Here is a 15338-nt window from a genome sequence, read left to right as displayed (position 1 = left end):
GCCTTCTGCCGGTTTCCCCATCTGTACTCAGAGGATAACCCTAGTGACCTCCTCTGTCAAGTGCTTTGAGATTGAAAAGTGAAAAGAACTAAATGTGGTTATCCGATAGTACCCGTGGCCAGGAGGTTTTACAAATTGTATTCAGCGTATGGAGGTAGAGCCCCGAAAGGGAGTGTGCTGCATTTCCTGAGCACCGACCCCTGCTCTGTTTTAATCGCTTCTGGAGAAATAAAAACGTTGGGATGATGAATGTCTAACAGACCAACGCCTCATGGAAACTAGGGGGCCCACTTCTGCCAACCTAAATACCCATTGCTGGAGTCACGCCTGCCTCTTTCCCCCTGAGACTAACTCTATCATGTCAGGGCCAAGCCTGAGTCACTGGACTGGGCATGGGTCTATGCACAGATGGGGGTTAGGAATTGTCATACTCTCATCCCAAGCTCAAAATGCCGCAGATCCACTCTATAGAGGCTACTTCCACTATGTGGCTAAGTAGCTCTGCCTGCCAGTTACATGCTCCTAATGTGGGACAGAGAATTGAAGGATCATGAATGGCAGATAATCTGCTTCCCCTTCTCCCACAGCCAGTTATCCCCTGTTCCCTTGCAGCCTCCATGGCTCCATGCAGCACAGCCCCCAAATCCCACCTTTCCCTTCACCACAGAAATGCATCAGCTCCACTGCCACAGGACCCTGCGCAACCAATGGTGGAATTTGAGATTAACAACCACATCCCCTTGGAGCGACACCCTGCAGCCTTCTGACTTAAAACAAGTCAGTGGGAGTTTTGCCTTTGTTCGGCTGCCAACCTCTCCACCCCTCCTCTACACAGATTAGCCGGAATGTTTTCCCACAGGTACCATTCCCTGGTGTCTGAAACACTGCAATTCTCTCCTATGCTAAGATATCACTGTGGTCACTAGCAAAAGATGATGCCAACTTCATAATGCAGACACTGCAGCTCTCCTTCTCCTTGGTGATTGCTTTTTTTTTTTTTTTTTTTTTTTTTTTTACATTGGAGACCCCACTATTTTTGGTGCTTGCTTTATGCATTAAAGCTGGGTTTTTGTTCTGCGGCTCGTGGAAGGTGCGTGGGTCAGACCCCTTTGCACGGTTTGTGTTATCTTTATCTCCTTCGGAGAAGAACCTTGAACGTAAACTGGCTTTCCAAAAGTCAGGGTTTGGCCTTAGCTACACTGAAGTAGGATGGTTAACAAAATTCCCACACAACACATTCCCCACCCCCTTCCAGAAACTTAATTTGTGCCACTTCTCACCAGAGAATGAAGAGCAGAAGGGGAAATCTCATGTTACTAGGACTGTATTACATGGTGGAGGTATAGCAGAGTACACTCTTGGGTATGCAATAAACTACTAATAATGTGGCCCCAATGTACTACAGGTTGGACCTCCCTGGTCTGGCACCCTCAGGATCTGATTTTTCTGGACCAGGGGAAGCCATTTCAGGCCCCTCCCTCCCCACCACCCCCATCGCCGGCTTGCTGGATGCCCTCTCCCAGCTCAGCTGAGCCATACGCTTGCTCCCTGCTCCCACCTCACAGCCCACATGAGTTGTGTGGCTCCGGCCCCGCTCAAAGTCCAACTGAGCTGCACGCCAGCTCCTGGCTCCCTCCTCACAGCCCAACTGAGGTATGCACAGGCTCCCAGACCCCCACCCTCCTGCTGTGAGCCGGGACTCTCTGATCCTGGAACATCGGTCGTCATTCCGGACCATGGATGTTGCTGGACCAGAGAATCCAGGATTGTAGGGGTGCAACCTATACTGTACAGGCTGGGAGGTGTTGCAGCCAGAGAGGAATGAGGTGGTGACTCTCTGGTGTTGTGCTACAAACCTGCGCTTCTGTCCCCCCTCCTCCAAGATGAGGTATCACCAGCCCAACCCACCTCCAGTTCTCCTCCGCAGAGCTGTGGGCAGAAGTGGGTTTCACCCGTAGAGGAAGGCGATGTTTTACCTAAGAACAAGTCTGAAAAGTGTAATTGCTGCGAGCCTGGGAACTTGGACATTAACGTTCTCTCCTTCCATTTCCTTCTCCTCTCCCCTCCCCCAGTCTTCCGCTCTGTCTGCCAAGTCCTGTGATGAAAACGCGCCTTACCCCGAGCACCCAGGGATTGCGGCTTGCTGTACCCACGAAGGGCTCGAGCGAAAGCTTTGCCTGGCCGCCCTGCACCAGCCATCAAAAGAGGTCCCTACATACGTGGAGCCTTCGAATGAAGAACTCTGCGAGGCCTTCAAAAAGGACCCGCAGGATTTTGCAGATAGGTAAGCAGTAGGAGGCCGGGTTTGGCCTAGGAGCTTTACACATCTTGAATATAGCCTGAGAACACAATTAACTCCCTTAATTCCTTTCGAACCAGCTCATCAGCAAGTCAACAGACTTTCTCCGTCGGATTCTGCTTTTTCTCGACCACATGTGACTGGGATGCATGCACGTGTCAGCCAAGTGCTATTAAAGGGGGATTCAGCACTTGACAGACATTTCCCTTTTATGCTGCATTGTGTCTGGCTCCTGCATGGAAGCACGAGGCTGCAGGAGTACAAAGAACCTTTCTCACCATGCGAGCCATGCGCACAGGCACAGTCCCTGGCGGGAGGTGCTCCACTGACAGTGGTACAGAGAGGGCTTTGGCTTAGCTTAATAAAATATGTCAGGGAGTGGCAATATTATTCTTAAAGACAAGGGGGTCGGATTATTTTTTCTGGGTGCTGTGAGCTGTGAAGAAGAGTTGCTGTACAGTGTAGTTTTTAGAGCATCTTCCGCTTGGATTGTGGTAGTTGAGGCTCAAAAGGCTCCATGAAAGGCCATGTTTCTCTTGGTTCAAGAAGTTAGGACCATTGCTTGTTATGACTCATATGGCGGAGAGTTGTGGTCTCATTCTTAGGTCCTCCTGAGAGACTAACATGGAGATTGAGGGTCAGATTTTCAAAGGCATTTAGGTACTTAAACCTACAGGTAGGCGCCTAATACACATTAATTGCAATGCCTCGCTGAGGCTGGTGTCTCCCATTGAAACGAAAGGGGGATAGATGTTTAGCAGAATTTAGAAAAATATCTAGCTGCATCGTTAGGCCCTAAAATCAAGCCCGGAATCTCTCAGTAGAGGTTGATGGTAAAAATTCTTCTTAGATGTTCTAGAGAGAGATTTTCAAAGGTCAACAATGATTTAGTCTCTCAATTCCCACTGACTATCAAAATCTCTGGGCAGACCTCTCTCTCGACACATCAATGTGTGAATGAGGGATCTGATGGTAAGTACCTATGGGTCTGTCTAGACTACAGGGTTTTTTTCTTTTTTTTAAAGTGGTCTTTTTTAAAAAAAACTTCCCCTGTGTCTAGACTGCTGCCGCATGCTTTCGAAAGTAAATTGAAAGAACGCGGCAGTTTTTTTCGACCGCGGAAAACCTCGTTTTATGAGGAATAATGCCTTTTTTCAAAAGTGCTCTTTCGAAAAAAGGCGCTATGTAATGCAAACTGTGCTTTTTCGAAAGAGAGCATCCAGACTCCCTGGGTGCTCTCTTTCGAAAACGCGGTTTGCTTTTTCGAAAGTACTGGTTGTAGTCTAGACACTCTTTTTCAAAAGAGGCTTGCAGTCTGGACGAAGCCAAAGACTGCCAATTTTGGATTTAGCCCACGGTTTATTGTTACATTTATGAATACATTTACTTATGATTTCTTTCCTTTTACTGACGCTAGCTGCTTAGCAATCAAAGCAAATGTAACCAAACCACAACATACAGTGTCCAATGTGATTACCTGTCAAAGAAGCGACCGTCTCATGCACCAGGGATAAAAGAGAGATCTGGTCACTCTGACAATTCACCCAAGCCAAACCAGGGAGAATTTGGAGCTCATATACTATATTTAGGGCCACATCCGTGTGGGTACATAGAAAACAGCAATAATATGGCCATAAGTAATGTGGCAAGCACAAGTGAGAGGCAGATAGAATTACTGCCAGTGCTCATGGGCCTACAGTGCATAGGATGGGCAAGACCCTAGCTCCCCTATTGGCATTATGCCTCCATATGACTTACATACTACAGATTTTCTCCTCTTTCCCCCACTCTGCACCCCATTGGTGCACAGAGCCGTGACCTCACTCTACGTACGTATCTTTGATAACCCACCTAATTCACTCGTCAGGGTTGGCAGAGGCCTGGCGTGAGAAAAAATCAGTTTGTTAAACCTTTGATTAATAATCTATCTGAAATGAATAAGGATTCTACTATTCCAGCCCACATATTATATTTTATAGCATGGCAGTTATGAAACCCTGTACGTTCAGTCTGTAATTACCATCAAAGAATGCCTATGAATAAACAATCTTGCTGGAATATTTCTGTTCTATCTCAGTGCAGGAATTACTCATTCACAGGGGTGTAAGTTAATTTTGTTAGCTGGTATATGTGGACAGACTGTTCATGGCTACCACCATTTTTTTTAATAGAAAAAATTGCGTATGTTACACTTGCAGAAATGCCAGGATGGGATATTTAGACACCCATAAGGGAATCAGGCACCCAACTCCTTGAAAAATCATTGACTTTCCTTCAGGAATCGGGGGACCAAATTCCTTCAGACGTCTTTGAAAATCCCTCTCAAAGTTAACAAATCCACCCATCAACTGATGTCTCTTTTCTAGGTTTACACATGAGTATTCCAGTAACTATGGACAAGCCCCACTGCCAGTACTAGTGGGTTTTATAAAGAGTTACTTATCCATGGTTGGGACTTGCTGCATTTCACCCAGCCCTACCGTCTGCTTCTTGAAAGAGGTGAGTATGCCCCTCCTTTGCTTTCCTGCCAGCTTCCACAGCAGGAAAATACCACAGCTTTTTACAATCAATTGCCTCTTCTAGGGGTTCTTTAATCCTGACAGTCCCTATTATAGTGGCATGGTGGGATGTGTAGAAAACGCAGCAACATGCATCATAAATTATATACGCTGTATAGAACAGTGATCAAGTATTACCTAGAATATTCAGGGTGTAGAGATTCAGTCCTGACAGCCACTGACTTTTGATAAAGATTACGCTGTGACTCTCGCTGTTTTGCTCCGTGAGGAAGGGAATAGTTTGCTCTGCATGGCATCCCCCACGTTTGCACTCCTTTAATATTTAATTCTTGAAGTGAAACTCTAACACTCCAAATGAAGCTCAGCCAAAACTCTATTACATTTCACATCGGGACCTTGCTAAATCATGAATGTGGATAGAAGATCTAAGTCGACTCTCTGCGTTCCACTGTGAGCATTTCACACCTCTCTCGTCATCTTACCCACCGTCTGCTTGGTTCTGGCACACATAATGAAAACAAGCTCAATAACGGGTTGGGTTGCAGCATAATCAGTCTGTTTCCCTTATGTAAACCTCAATCTTGTTACACTCAGAGTTGCCGAAGAGAAGAAGGTCACTGCCACCTTCTATTTGTCTTCATTTGGTTTTTTAATAAGGCCACACATAAAATAAGATTTAGCAGAACAGTATAAAGTCTTCCTGCAAGAGATCTATTGCTATGGAGAGTCACTGTAATACACTGCACAATCCCTTAAGGCAGTGGTGAGCACCTTGCAGCCTACAGGCCTGTCTGTTTCCTCCCCCTCCCCATTTGCTGCTTGTGCACTGGAGCACTGGAGTCCCACTCCTTCTACTCCCCCACCCCCAGCATTTTCCGAGTGCCACAAATCTGCTGATTCATGCTCCATCCCCATTTCTCTCCCTCCCTCCCAAAGCCTCGGCATCCCCAAGTCAGCTGTTTGCTGTGTTCTAGCTCTGGGAGGGAGGGGACCGAGTGCGATTCAGCAGATTTGTGCAGCTACAAAAGTGCTGGGAGGGCAGGGGAGGAGCAGTAAGGGTGAGGCTCTAGTGCCCCAGTGTGTGAGAAGGGTATGGAGGAGGGGGACAGACATGCAGCCCACTGAGATGAAGGAGGGCTATTCCTGCAGCCCACTTACTAATCGTGGTTAACAATCGCTGTCTTAAGGCAAACCGAGAGAACACAAGTCATTTCTTTGATGGAGAAAGGAGGCTACTAAACAGCCCTCCCTTACTGGTAACAAAAAGGGGGGTTGCTCTGATTCTATCTCCATGTGCTCTCTACGGGTATGTCTACACTACCCTCCTAGTTCGAACTAGGAGGGTAATGTAGGCATACCGCACTTGCAAATGAAGCCCGGGATTTGAATTTCCTGGGCTTCATTTGCATAAGCGGGGAGCCGCCATTTTTAAAACCCCGCTGCTTCGAACCCCGTGCAGCGCGGCTACACGGGGCACGAACTAGCTAGTTCGAACTAGGCTTCCTATTCCGAACTACCGTTACTCCTCATTTCACTCATTAATGCAGTGGAGGCAGGTGCACCAATTCACTGTGTCTTCAGCCTGCTGGGAAATAAAGCGAACAGCACAAATACAATGTTCATTTCCTACTAAGTGGCACCTGCACATCACCACTCCCGTCATTCCCCGCCATCTGGAAAACCATTGTATATGCTGAGTGCCAAAATTCTGCAGTTTGAAAAGAGGGGAGGAAGCAAAGATGGAGACACCCAAACTGCTGAATTGAAGAGATTCATAAGAAGGGAATTAGTGGCAATCCTGAAGTTCACGATTTGGCTTCCTCAGTATTAGACATTTGGAAAGTAGTGTAAATTAGCACTGACTTAGGGACCTCTGTGGTCCTGTACCAACCCACACACCAGGATGAGTGCATGATGGTTAGCAGGCCAGAAAAAAATTATAAACCATTACAACTGAAGAGGAATGTCTCCAAAGCTGAAGTATTGAACTAAAAATGATCTATTCTTAGCTATCATGAGAGCAGATATTGTCCTCTCACTCCAACATGCAATATGTTTATTGAGCCATGTGCAGGTAGATCAGCCTAAAAATGAGGAGTTCCAGAGTTTAGCGAGCAGGGGGAGCCATGGCACATGACAGCATGAGATCCACAAACAAGGGGAGCAGGTCTGAAGCGTTTACTGCAGCAGCTCTCAAACTTTAGCAGATACCGACCAATTTCCCTCTTCAAAGTGTTGCACACAATCATGTCATCTTGGTGTTGTGATGGTGCTTCTGCATGTGTGTGACACACGTCGCTGATTCCATATGTCCCTCTTTTGGCTGCTGAGAGAATCATATCTTTGCTCGCTCCTTCTCTGCCTATTGGGTGTTTGTTTCCACTCTGATATGGCAGAGAAGAAAGGTTGGAAAATGGGTTTTGGTGGGGGTGATGCTACCACATTCTCTTGTTAGAGTTCCCTGCTCAGAGTGAAACATGTATGTGTGTAATCCTGGGCAACACTCCGATAACCAGCACGCTTCAAGCTTCAGTCCATCGCCACAGGCTGAGGATCACTGCAGTGAGCTTCTCAGCATGGAGCTCATGATCTCCCAGAGGCGGGGATAAAATTACAAATTGGTGAGAAGGGATCACACATTGCTAAATAGTAAAGCAGGCCTGGCTAGATGGGAGAAGGCTCTGGCAGGGAAGCAGAGGGCCCAGGCTGTCAAAGAGAAAGAATCACCCCTCTGGAGAATATTAATCTTTAAGTGAAAGAAAGTAAGTTTGCAATTCTAAATAAAAATAAAGAGATTCAAGAGCTAAAACCCACTTTTTAAAAGGAAGTGAATTATGAGGAAAGGAAATTCAGATGACTGAGAAATTCAGATGACTGAGAAAACCTGAGTGTCTGACATTCCTCAGGACAAGGAAGAGGGCAGCAGCAGTTCATCAACACAGCAACCTGTAAAAACCCTACTTGTTTTCCCCTTTGATATTTTCATTCCCTCTGCTCCTTGTTTCCCACCCATCCCCCTCTCTTTTTCCTTCCCCTCTCTCCCTCCTCCCCTATTTATTTTGGGTCTGCACATTATAAAGTCATAACTCCAGTCATCTGAAGAACTGGGCTGTGCCCACGAAAGCTCATGATGCGATCTACATGTTTTGTTAGTCTATAAAGTGCTACTAGACCATGGGTTCCCAAACTGCGGGGCGTGTCCCCCTGGGGGGGCATGAAGAAATTCCAGAGGCGGGGGTGAGACGACTCAGCCTCTCCCTTTGCCCCCTCCCATCAGGTTTTGCTGCCCCGGTCAGTTCCTTTTTTATTATTATTATTTTTTGCTCAACAAGTTTTGCTGCTATTTTTGGGGGGAGTGGGAGGTGTGAGGGTTTTTCAAAAATCAAAAAGGGGGCGTGATGCTGAAAAGTTTAGGAACCACTATACTAGACCTTTTGTTGTTTTTTAAGTTTATCCTGTACAGCGTAACTCAGCTACCCCCTGAAGCAGTGAAAAGAATATTCATCATAGGAAGAATGGGGTGCAGTTGTGGACCCCAGGTGACAGTCCATCTTACATGAGCCGAAGGACTATATAAATATCCCCTTGATCCACCACAAAACTGAAAGTCCACAAGTGATAGTGGATGGATAGGAAAGCAGCACTGTTTAGCTCTGAACACCATTGAGGCTTAATGGGGGAATCTGTATTCATTTAGGGTAATAAGCTGGATGGCCAGTTGACTGATATGAATGCCCCCCATAGACTATAAGTCCAGGAGTTAATCGGTGCCTAATGCAGTTCTTCTCCTTTCTGTTCCAGAGACTAGAAAGAAAGTCTTCATCCATACTCACCACCCTGTCAAACAGAATTTGTTCCCGCTATGCAGTATATGGGAAAGAAAAATCTAAGTTCAGGTACAAACACAATACTGTATGTTCCATATATTAATGCAGATCAGAAGTGACGGTCTTCATATTTGAATTTCCCATTTACTGTAAATGTGTAATAAGTCACAAAACTTAGTGAATGGGCAACAAACTGGCAGATGAATTTTAATGTTGATAAATGCAAAATAATGCATATTGGAAAACACAACCCCAATTATATGAACAAAATGATCGAGACTAAATTAGCTGTTACCACTCAAGAGAGAGATCTTGGAATCATTGGGGATAGTTTTCTGAAAACATCCACTCAATGTGCAGCAGCAGTCAAAAAAAGCAAACAGAATGTCAGGAATAATTTAAAAAGGGACAGAGAATGAGATAGAAAATATCTTATTGCCTCCATATAAATCCATGGTACGGCCACATCTTGCATATTGCATGCAGATGTGGTCACCTCATCTCAGAAAGAAATATTGGCATTGGAAAAAGTTCAGAAAAGGTCACCAAAAATTATTAGAAGAATGGAATGGCTGCCATGTGCGGACAGATTAATAATACTGGGTCTTTTCAGCTTAGAAAAGAGGAGACTAAGGGGGAATATGATAGAGGTCGATAAAATCATGACTGGTGTAGAAAAAGTGAATAAGGAAGAGTTATTTACTCTTTCTTATAACATAAGAACTAGGGGTCAGCAAATGAAATTACTAGGTAGCAGGTTTAAAACAAACAAAAGAAAGTACTTCTTCACACAACTCACAGTCAACCTGTGGAACTCCTTGCCAGAGGATGTTGTGAAGACTAGGACTTTAACAGGGTTAAAAAAAGAGCTAGATAAATTCATGGAAGATAGGTCTATCAATGGCTATTAGCCAGGATGGGCAGGAACAGTGTCCTTAGCCTGTTTGTCAGAAGGTAAGGATGGGTGACGGGATGGATCACTTGATGATTTCGTGTTCTGTTCATTGCCTCTGGGCACCTGGCATTGGCCACTGTCAGAAGACAGGATACTGAGCTAGATGGAGCTTTGGTCTAACCCAGTATGGCCGTTCTTATGTAAGATTTAGCAGGATCTGAAAAATAAATAAGTGCTGTATTGCATTTTGTGGAAAAGTGATGTACTTGGTAGAGATACGGAGCAAGCAGTCTAACCTATTACTATTCTTTTGTACCATGTCAGAGCTTGCTTAGATGGGCTCTCATTCAACCCAAAATTATTTCAACTGATATGATTAAAGACCTCTCTTGGGTGCTGGAGTCTCAAATCCAGTAAGGAGGGTGATTAAGAAGCATATACTGTTTCTAGCCTGCAGAGAGAAAGCAGAGTAGATTGGGCTTTGTAATGAAATTGTGAACAGGGAGGCTGTTGTTTATATACTGAATACAGAGAGAAAGATATGGGCTCTTGACTGGTACCAGAAGGTGGGAAAATATCAGAGCACACGAGTGTATCCGGGTGTGTCTACACTTGCACCCTCTTTTGAGAGAAGGATGCAAATGAAGACATTCGAAATTGCAAATGAAGCCGGGATTTAACTATCCCACGCTTCATTTGCATATTCGCGTTATGGCGCTATTTTGAAATAACGGACACTGTTAAGACGTGGTTATTTTGAGAGAAAACCCTTCTCTTGAAATAACTGGTAAACCTCATTGTATGAGGAATAAGGGTTATTTCGAGACAAGGGTTTTCTCTCGAAATAACCATGTCTTAACAGCATCTGTTATTTCGAAATAGCGCCATAATGCAAATATGCAAATGAAGCGTGGGATAGTTAAATCCCAGCTTCATTTGCAATTCTGAATGTCTTCATTTGCATCCCTCTCTCGAAGAAGGTGCAAGTGTAGACATACCCTCAGGGATAAAGGTGGCAAGTGCTCATGGATACTCTTGGTTTCAGAGTTAAATATGGGTATGAAGCCATGTTTCTGGATTTCCCAGCTATTTAGGCCATTATCTTACATGGGATGTCCCAGGTTTGGCACTATGATGAATGTGCTGCTTTTCAGAGCTGCTGAAAATCAATTGGTCAGCACCTCTGAAAACCCAGGGAGAGAGGTGACTACATTTAGGGTTGAAAATGTTGGTCTGTTTCTTTCCCAACGACAGTGTTTTAATGAGAGTCTTTGCTCAAGGTATGCATCTTTCAAGCCATCAGTCTATCCTTACACAGGGCCAAAGGGAGGCATCTCTACTCACTAGTCACCCGGCCACCATTGCTCAGGCATCATTCCCAGTGACTGGACTGGGAACTTGCCAGAGTAGAACCCCAGCTCGTCACTTCTGCTTGCCATCCTGTCTGCATGGGTCTTCCATGGCCTGGCCCTCCAGCCAAGTCACATATGAGTTCAAAGTTCAGTCCCTTTCCAGGGCACTCAAAGTCCCGACACACACACAAGCTCCTGAGCGCAACTCACCATCCTTCCTGAGCTTCTCTTCAGTCCCCTGCTCCACGCCCAACCAGAAAGCCTCCCCCATACAGAAGCCTGCCCTATGGGTCTCTTCTATACTTTAGTCCCCCTCCCGGAGTCTCACCCCCAGCATGGTCTCCTTGGACACTGAGTCCCTTGTTCCAAGGGTGCATCAGCATAGTTAGCTCTATTCCCATGGCTCAGTTCATACACAACACCAAACGGGTAGGCTTTCCTGTACAAATACTGCTACGGCTACTGCTCCCTCAACTTGTGTAAGGCCCAGTGGGTCTATACCAGGCCTGCACAACTCGGAAAGCGACGAGGGCCATATCACTCCAAAGAAAACAGCTGCGGGCCGCAAGCAGAGATTCTCTCCCAAAAAATACCAACCACACGGCTAAAAACTTTTTTGAGCAAAAAAACCAACCAAACAAAAAAAACACCGCGTGTCTCCACTTGGCCCCCTGACATTTGTCTCTCCTTCACCCTGCCCCTTGGTGTCTTCCCCTTTCTCCTGATCTGCCCCCTTCCCCTCAGCACAAGCTCCTTCCCCTCCCCTACCTGGCTTCTGCCTTTTTGAATCCAGCAGTTGCCGGCCATGACGCCCTCTGGCTCATGCCCACCCTCTAGCTCGCGCCCTGCCTCCTCGTGCTGGAGCTGCACGCAGGCAGCCCGGCGGTGAGAATTGCCACACTTCCCCCTCCCCAGCAGCGCTCCGCTCCTCCGCCCAGCCAACAGATCGGATGGGGCCGCGCCACCTGTAGTTGTCATGTGCCACACAGTGAGCCCCTGTGGGCCGCATGTGGCCCTTGGGCCGTATTTTGTCCAGGCCTGGTCTATACATAGGCCTGCAGGGATGCCAGGAAGTGAGCACCACCTCCATCCACACTGTTACCAGCTCCTGCAACCCAACCCAAGACTCATTGCAGACCCATAGGAAGTCCCACCTCGGGGGGAGGGCTTGACAGACAACAGCATCATGGCATTTGATTGACTCCCCACTCTCTATAAAACCCAAGGAGCAATCCAGGAAGTGGTCAGGCAGTAACGCAGAGTGCTAGCTGGCAGCCATGAACACCCTGTATTCTCAGTGCCTGAACTCCCAGTATTGACCTCAGTTCTGACATGGACTGCGACCCCCACTGGAATACCAATGAGAATGCTGATAGCTGGTATTGGCCCTCAGCCTGCTCCCCCAACCTGTCTCTAGCTCTGCTTTTTGGCCAGACCTGCTGCCTGACGGTTGATCCTAATACTTACTGTAAACCTCAGCTGTCGATCTTGCTACTATTCCTCCCACTTTCACTCAAGCTTCTGACAGGCTGCTTATAAGGCCCATGTTCCTGATGGATCACTGCCTAACTCAGACTAGGAGGCAATCAGTCATTATCCCCACTGGCGTGGGTTGTGTGTCTAATTGAGGTTTCCTCTCCCTCTTCTAGCAACAAAATCACACCACTCTCTTATTTTTAGTCCATATTCTTTTAAAAACCGTAAGAGGTGTGCAGCTCATCTTATCCAGTTGAGCACTAAAGTATGGGCAATGTCTTTTCTCTGCTCATGGTTGAACATTCAGGAAAGACTACACCGAATTTGCTTTCTTTCCAATCTTTTGCAGCCTTACTGGTACATAGCATGAAACAAGCAAATCTCTTTTAAGTGACTCATGTTCTAAACCTATGGAATTTGCCCTACAAATATCAGTGGATAGGATTTCAGAAAGGGAAGCTGGCTTTGGAATGGCTAAAATACTTAATTCCCTTTTGCATTTTGTGACTGTCTAGTACCTTAATCATGCTTGCGCAGAAGATACCCTCTGCCTCGTTTGAGGACATTTCCCCGCTAGCGGAAGACTCTGGTGAGGTGTTTTCCAAGTGCTGCAACTCCATGGCTGAAGACTGCATGCCGAAGGAGGTAGGAACCCCAGAATTCATGACAAACAGGCCTCTTCCATCACCGATCACAGTCGCTCGTCACTTTGTGGAGCCCGCAACCCAGAATTCGGCCCCAAAGGCCGGGCCACAAAAGCTCGTGAGATTTGGATCAAAGGGAGAAACAAAGTGGGGGTTGGGTACTTTGAGGAATAGATGGAGCACCCTATCAGGTGCTGAGCATCAGACGGAGCATGGTGGGGATGGTCAGTGGGGCTGGCAGAGGTGTGATGCTGGGAAGGGAGTTTGGGAGGGGAGGGAGAGCGGCTGGGTTGAGACAGTGGTGGACGGTTGCTAAGACTGTTTCCCTCCTCTTCTCCCGCCTCTGTCTGCTTAACGCTCACTTCACTGGGTGCTGCTTCTGGAGGCTGGGAGGCTGGCTCCACAGTGTCTAGAGGCACCATATCCCCTACCCATACACAACACCAGGCTGGCAGGCCTCCCCGCACCCAGACAAATACTGCTGCCACTATAGTCTCTCCCACACTGAGCTTCCTCAGCCCATGCAAGCCCCGGGGACCTATCCGCAAGCCGGCAGGGTTGCCAGGCAGTGACCAGAACCTCCACACTGACACCTGTCACCAGCTCTTGCACCCCAACTCAGGACCCATTGCAGACACCGGCCACAGGAAATCCCACCTCAGGAGGGCTGATAGAACTAGGTACTCTAGGTGACTGGGGGAGGGGAAGGCAGAGATGTCTGTGGTGACTGGGTCGGAGATGGAAGAGGGGTACGGTGGCAGGAAGAGCAGAAGACAGAAAGGGGAGAACAAGATGCTCTGGAGCCTACAAACTGCAGGATTTGGCTTTTTTCTCCACAGTCCATGAAGTAAGGGTCACGCACTGTGGGTTGAGAAACATTGAGTCCAGCTTCCCTGCCGGTGTAGGAGTCTACCACACAGTAGACTGGGGCGTGCTTTGAGGGGAGTTAGGAACCGAAACGCTTTTCACAATCTGGACCGAAGTGCACAAGCTTCGGCAGTGCTATCTTTTCATTCTTGAAAGGGGCCTGTTTTGTTTCTGCTGCTTATTCCCTCCTGGTTTCCTTTCTCTTAGTTTCCAATGACTGTCTTAATTAAAAAGATGTCTTTAAAATGGTATCTGGGGAGAGCAACATGAGTGATTCTATTTAATTTCCCACTTTATGTAGTTATTTATTTATTTTTGTGTTCGTAATTGAGTTTTCAAAACACCAGCCAGTTTGTTGGAATAATAATCACTTCTGCTACTAATTGTTTTTCCTAGGTCTTTATTTACTCTTCCTCATGGAAGAAGAAGTTACAAGACAGATTTCACTATATGATAGGTGCCCATCAAATTGCTGTGGGGTTTGAGTAAATAACCCACTGAAAACTGTTTTATTCGGTTTCTGTTGTGACTCACCCATTAGTTTCCCTCCTAGGTAATAATGTATCTGTGGAGGAAATGTTTTCCTAACCTCAGTCGTTAGGCTTTATGTCGGAACGTTTGGGGGGGTTAATATCAGTTATACAGATTTTTTTATCCTAGATAGGCAAATCAAGGATTCTATTCTTGAGAAGATGGCGTTTTTCAGCAGCGACTCATAACCTAGAATATCTCAGTTTTGTGGTGCCCAGTTTGAGACACTTACAGGGCTCTCAATTTCAGAGAGTGAGTGCTCAGCACTTTCTAAAAAAGTCACTTTTATGGCATCCCATATAGGGCACCTAAATCCTCTAGTTACGTTTGAGTGTCTTGGCCTCAATGTCTAATCCTCTTCTAAAACCTACTTCGCTATTACAATACTGTCTCGTGACAGTAAAATCCATGTGTGAAAAGTTGGCTTTGACCGATTACCATCAAGATGCTATGGACTCTGAGTCTTTGAAAACTGACACATGGCTCTGAACATGGCACCCAGCCCTGCCTTCCAAGTCCAATATCAAAAATCACCAGCTGGACTTAGTGGCATTTGTGACAATAAAAATGTTAAGCCACTTTTCAGAGGCTGCAAAAGCCAGAGTCGTGTCTTTTTGGTATCTCAGCCAGCAGGAATCGGTTCTGATGCTGTCATTTTTCTCTATCTGTGTCTACACTGGCATGAATTTCTGGAAATGCTTAAAACAGAATACTATTCCGTTTTCAGTTTTTCCGGAAAAGGAGTGTCTACATTGGCAGGCTGCTTTTCCGGAAAAGCCCTTTTTCCGGAAAAGCGTCTTTGGCCAATGTAGACGCACTTTTCCGGAAAAGACTACTGGGCTGTCTACACTGGCCCTTTTCCGGGACAGTGTTCCGGAATAAGGACTTATGCCCGAGCGGGAGCAGAATAGTTTTTCCGGAATAGCGG

The 15338-nt window shown here is 46.4% G+C and overlaps 1 protein-coding gene across 1 annotated transcript in view; it reads left to right on the top strand.

Annotated features, from left to right (window-relative positions):
- GC (GC vitamin D binding protein) overlaps positions 1-15338 on the top strand; it is a 48238-nt gene that overhangs the window by 23282 nt on the left and 9618 nt on the right. Inside the window, exons 4-7 of the mRNA XM_075929412.2 lie at positions 2073-2284; positions 4666-4798; positions 8620-8714; positions 12884-13013. Of these exons, the coding sequence (XP_075785527.2) occupies positions 2073-2284; positions 4666-4798; positions 8620-8714; positions 12884-13013 (570 nt within the window). The remainder of the gene's footprint in view (positions 1-2072; positions 2285-4665; positions 4799-8619; positions 8715-12883; positions 13014-15338) is intronic.

This window comes from Pelodiscus sinensis, chromosome 4 (assembly GCF_052426305.1).
Source record: "Pelodiscus sinensis isolate ZL-2025 chromosome 4, ASM5242630v1, whole genome shotgun sequence".
Taxonomy (NCBI): Eukaryota; Metazoa; Chordata; order Testudines; family Trionychidae; genus Pelodiscus; species Pelodiscus sinensis.
This window is presented reverse-complemented; position numbering and strand designations above follow the sequence as displayed.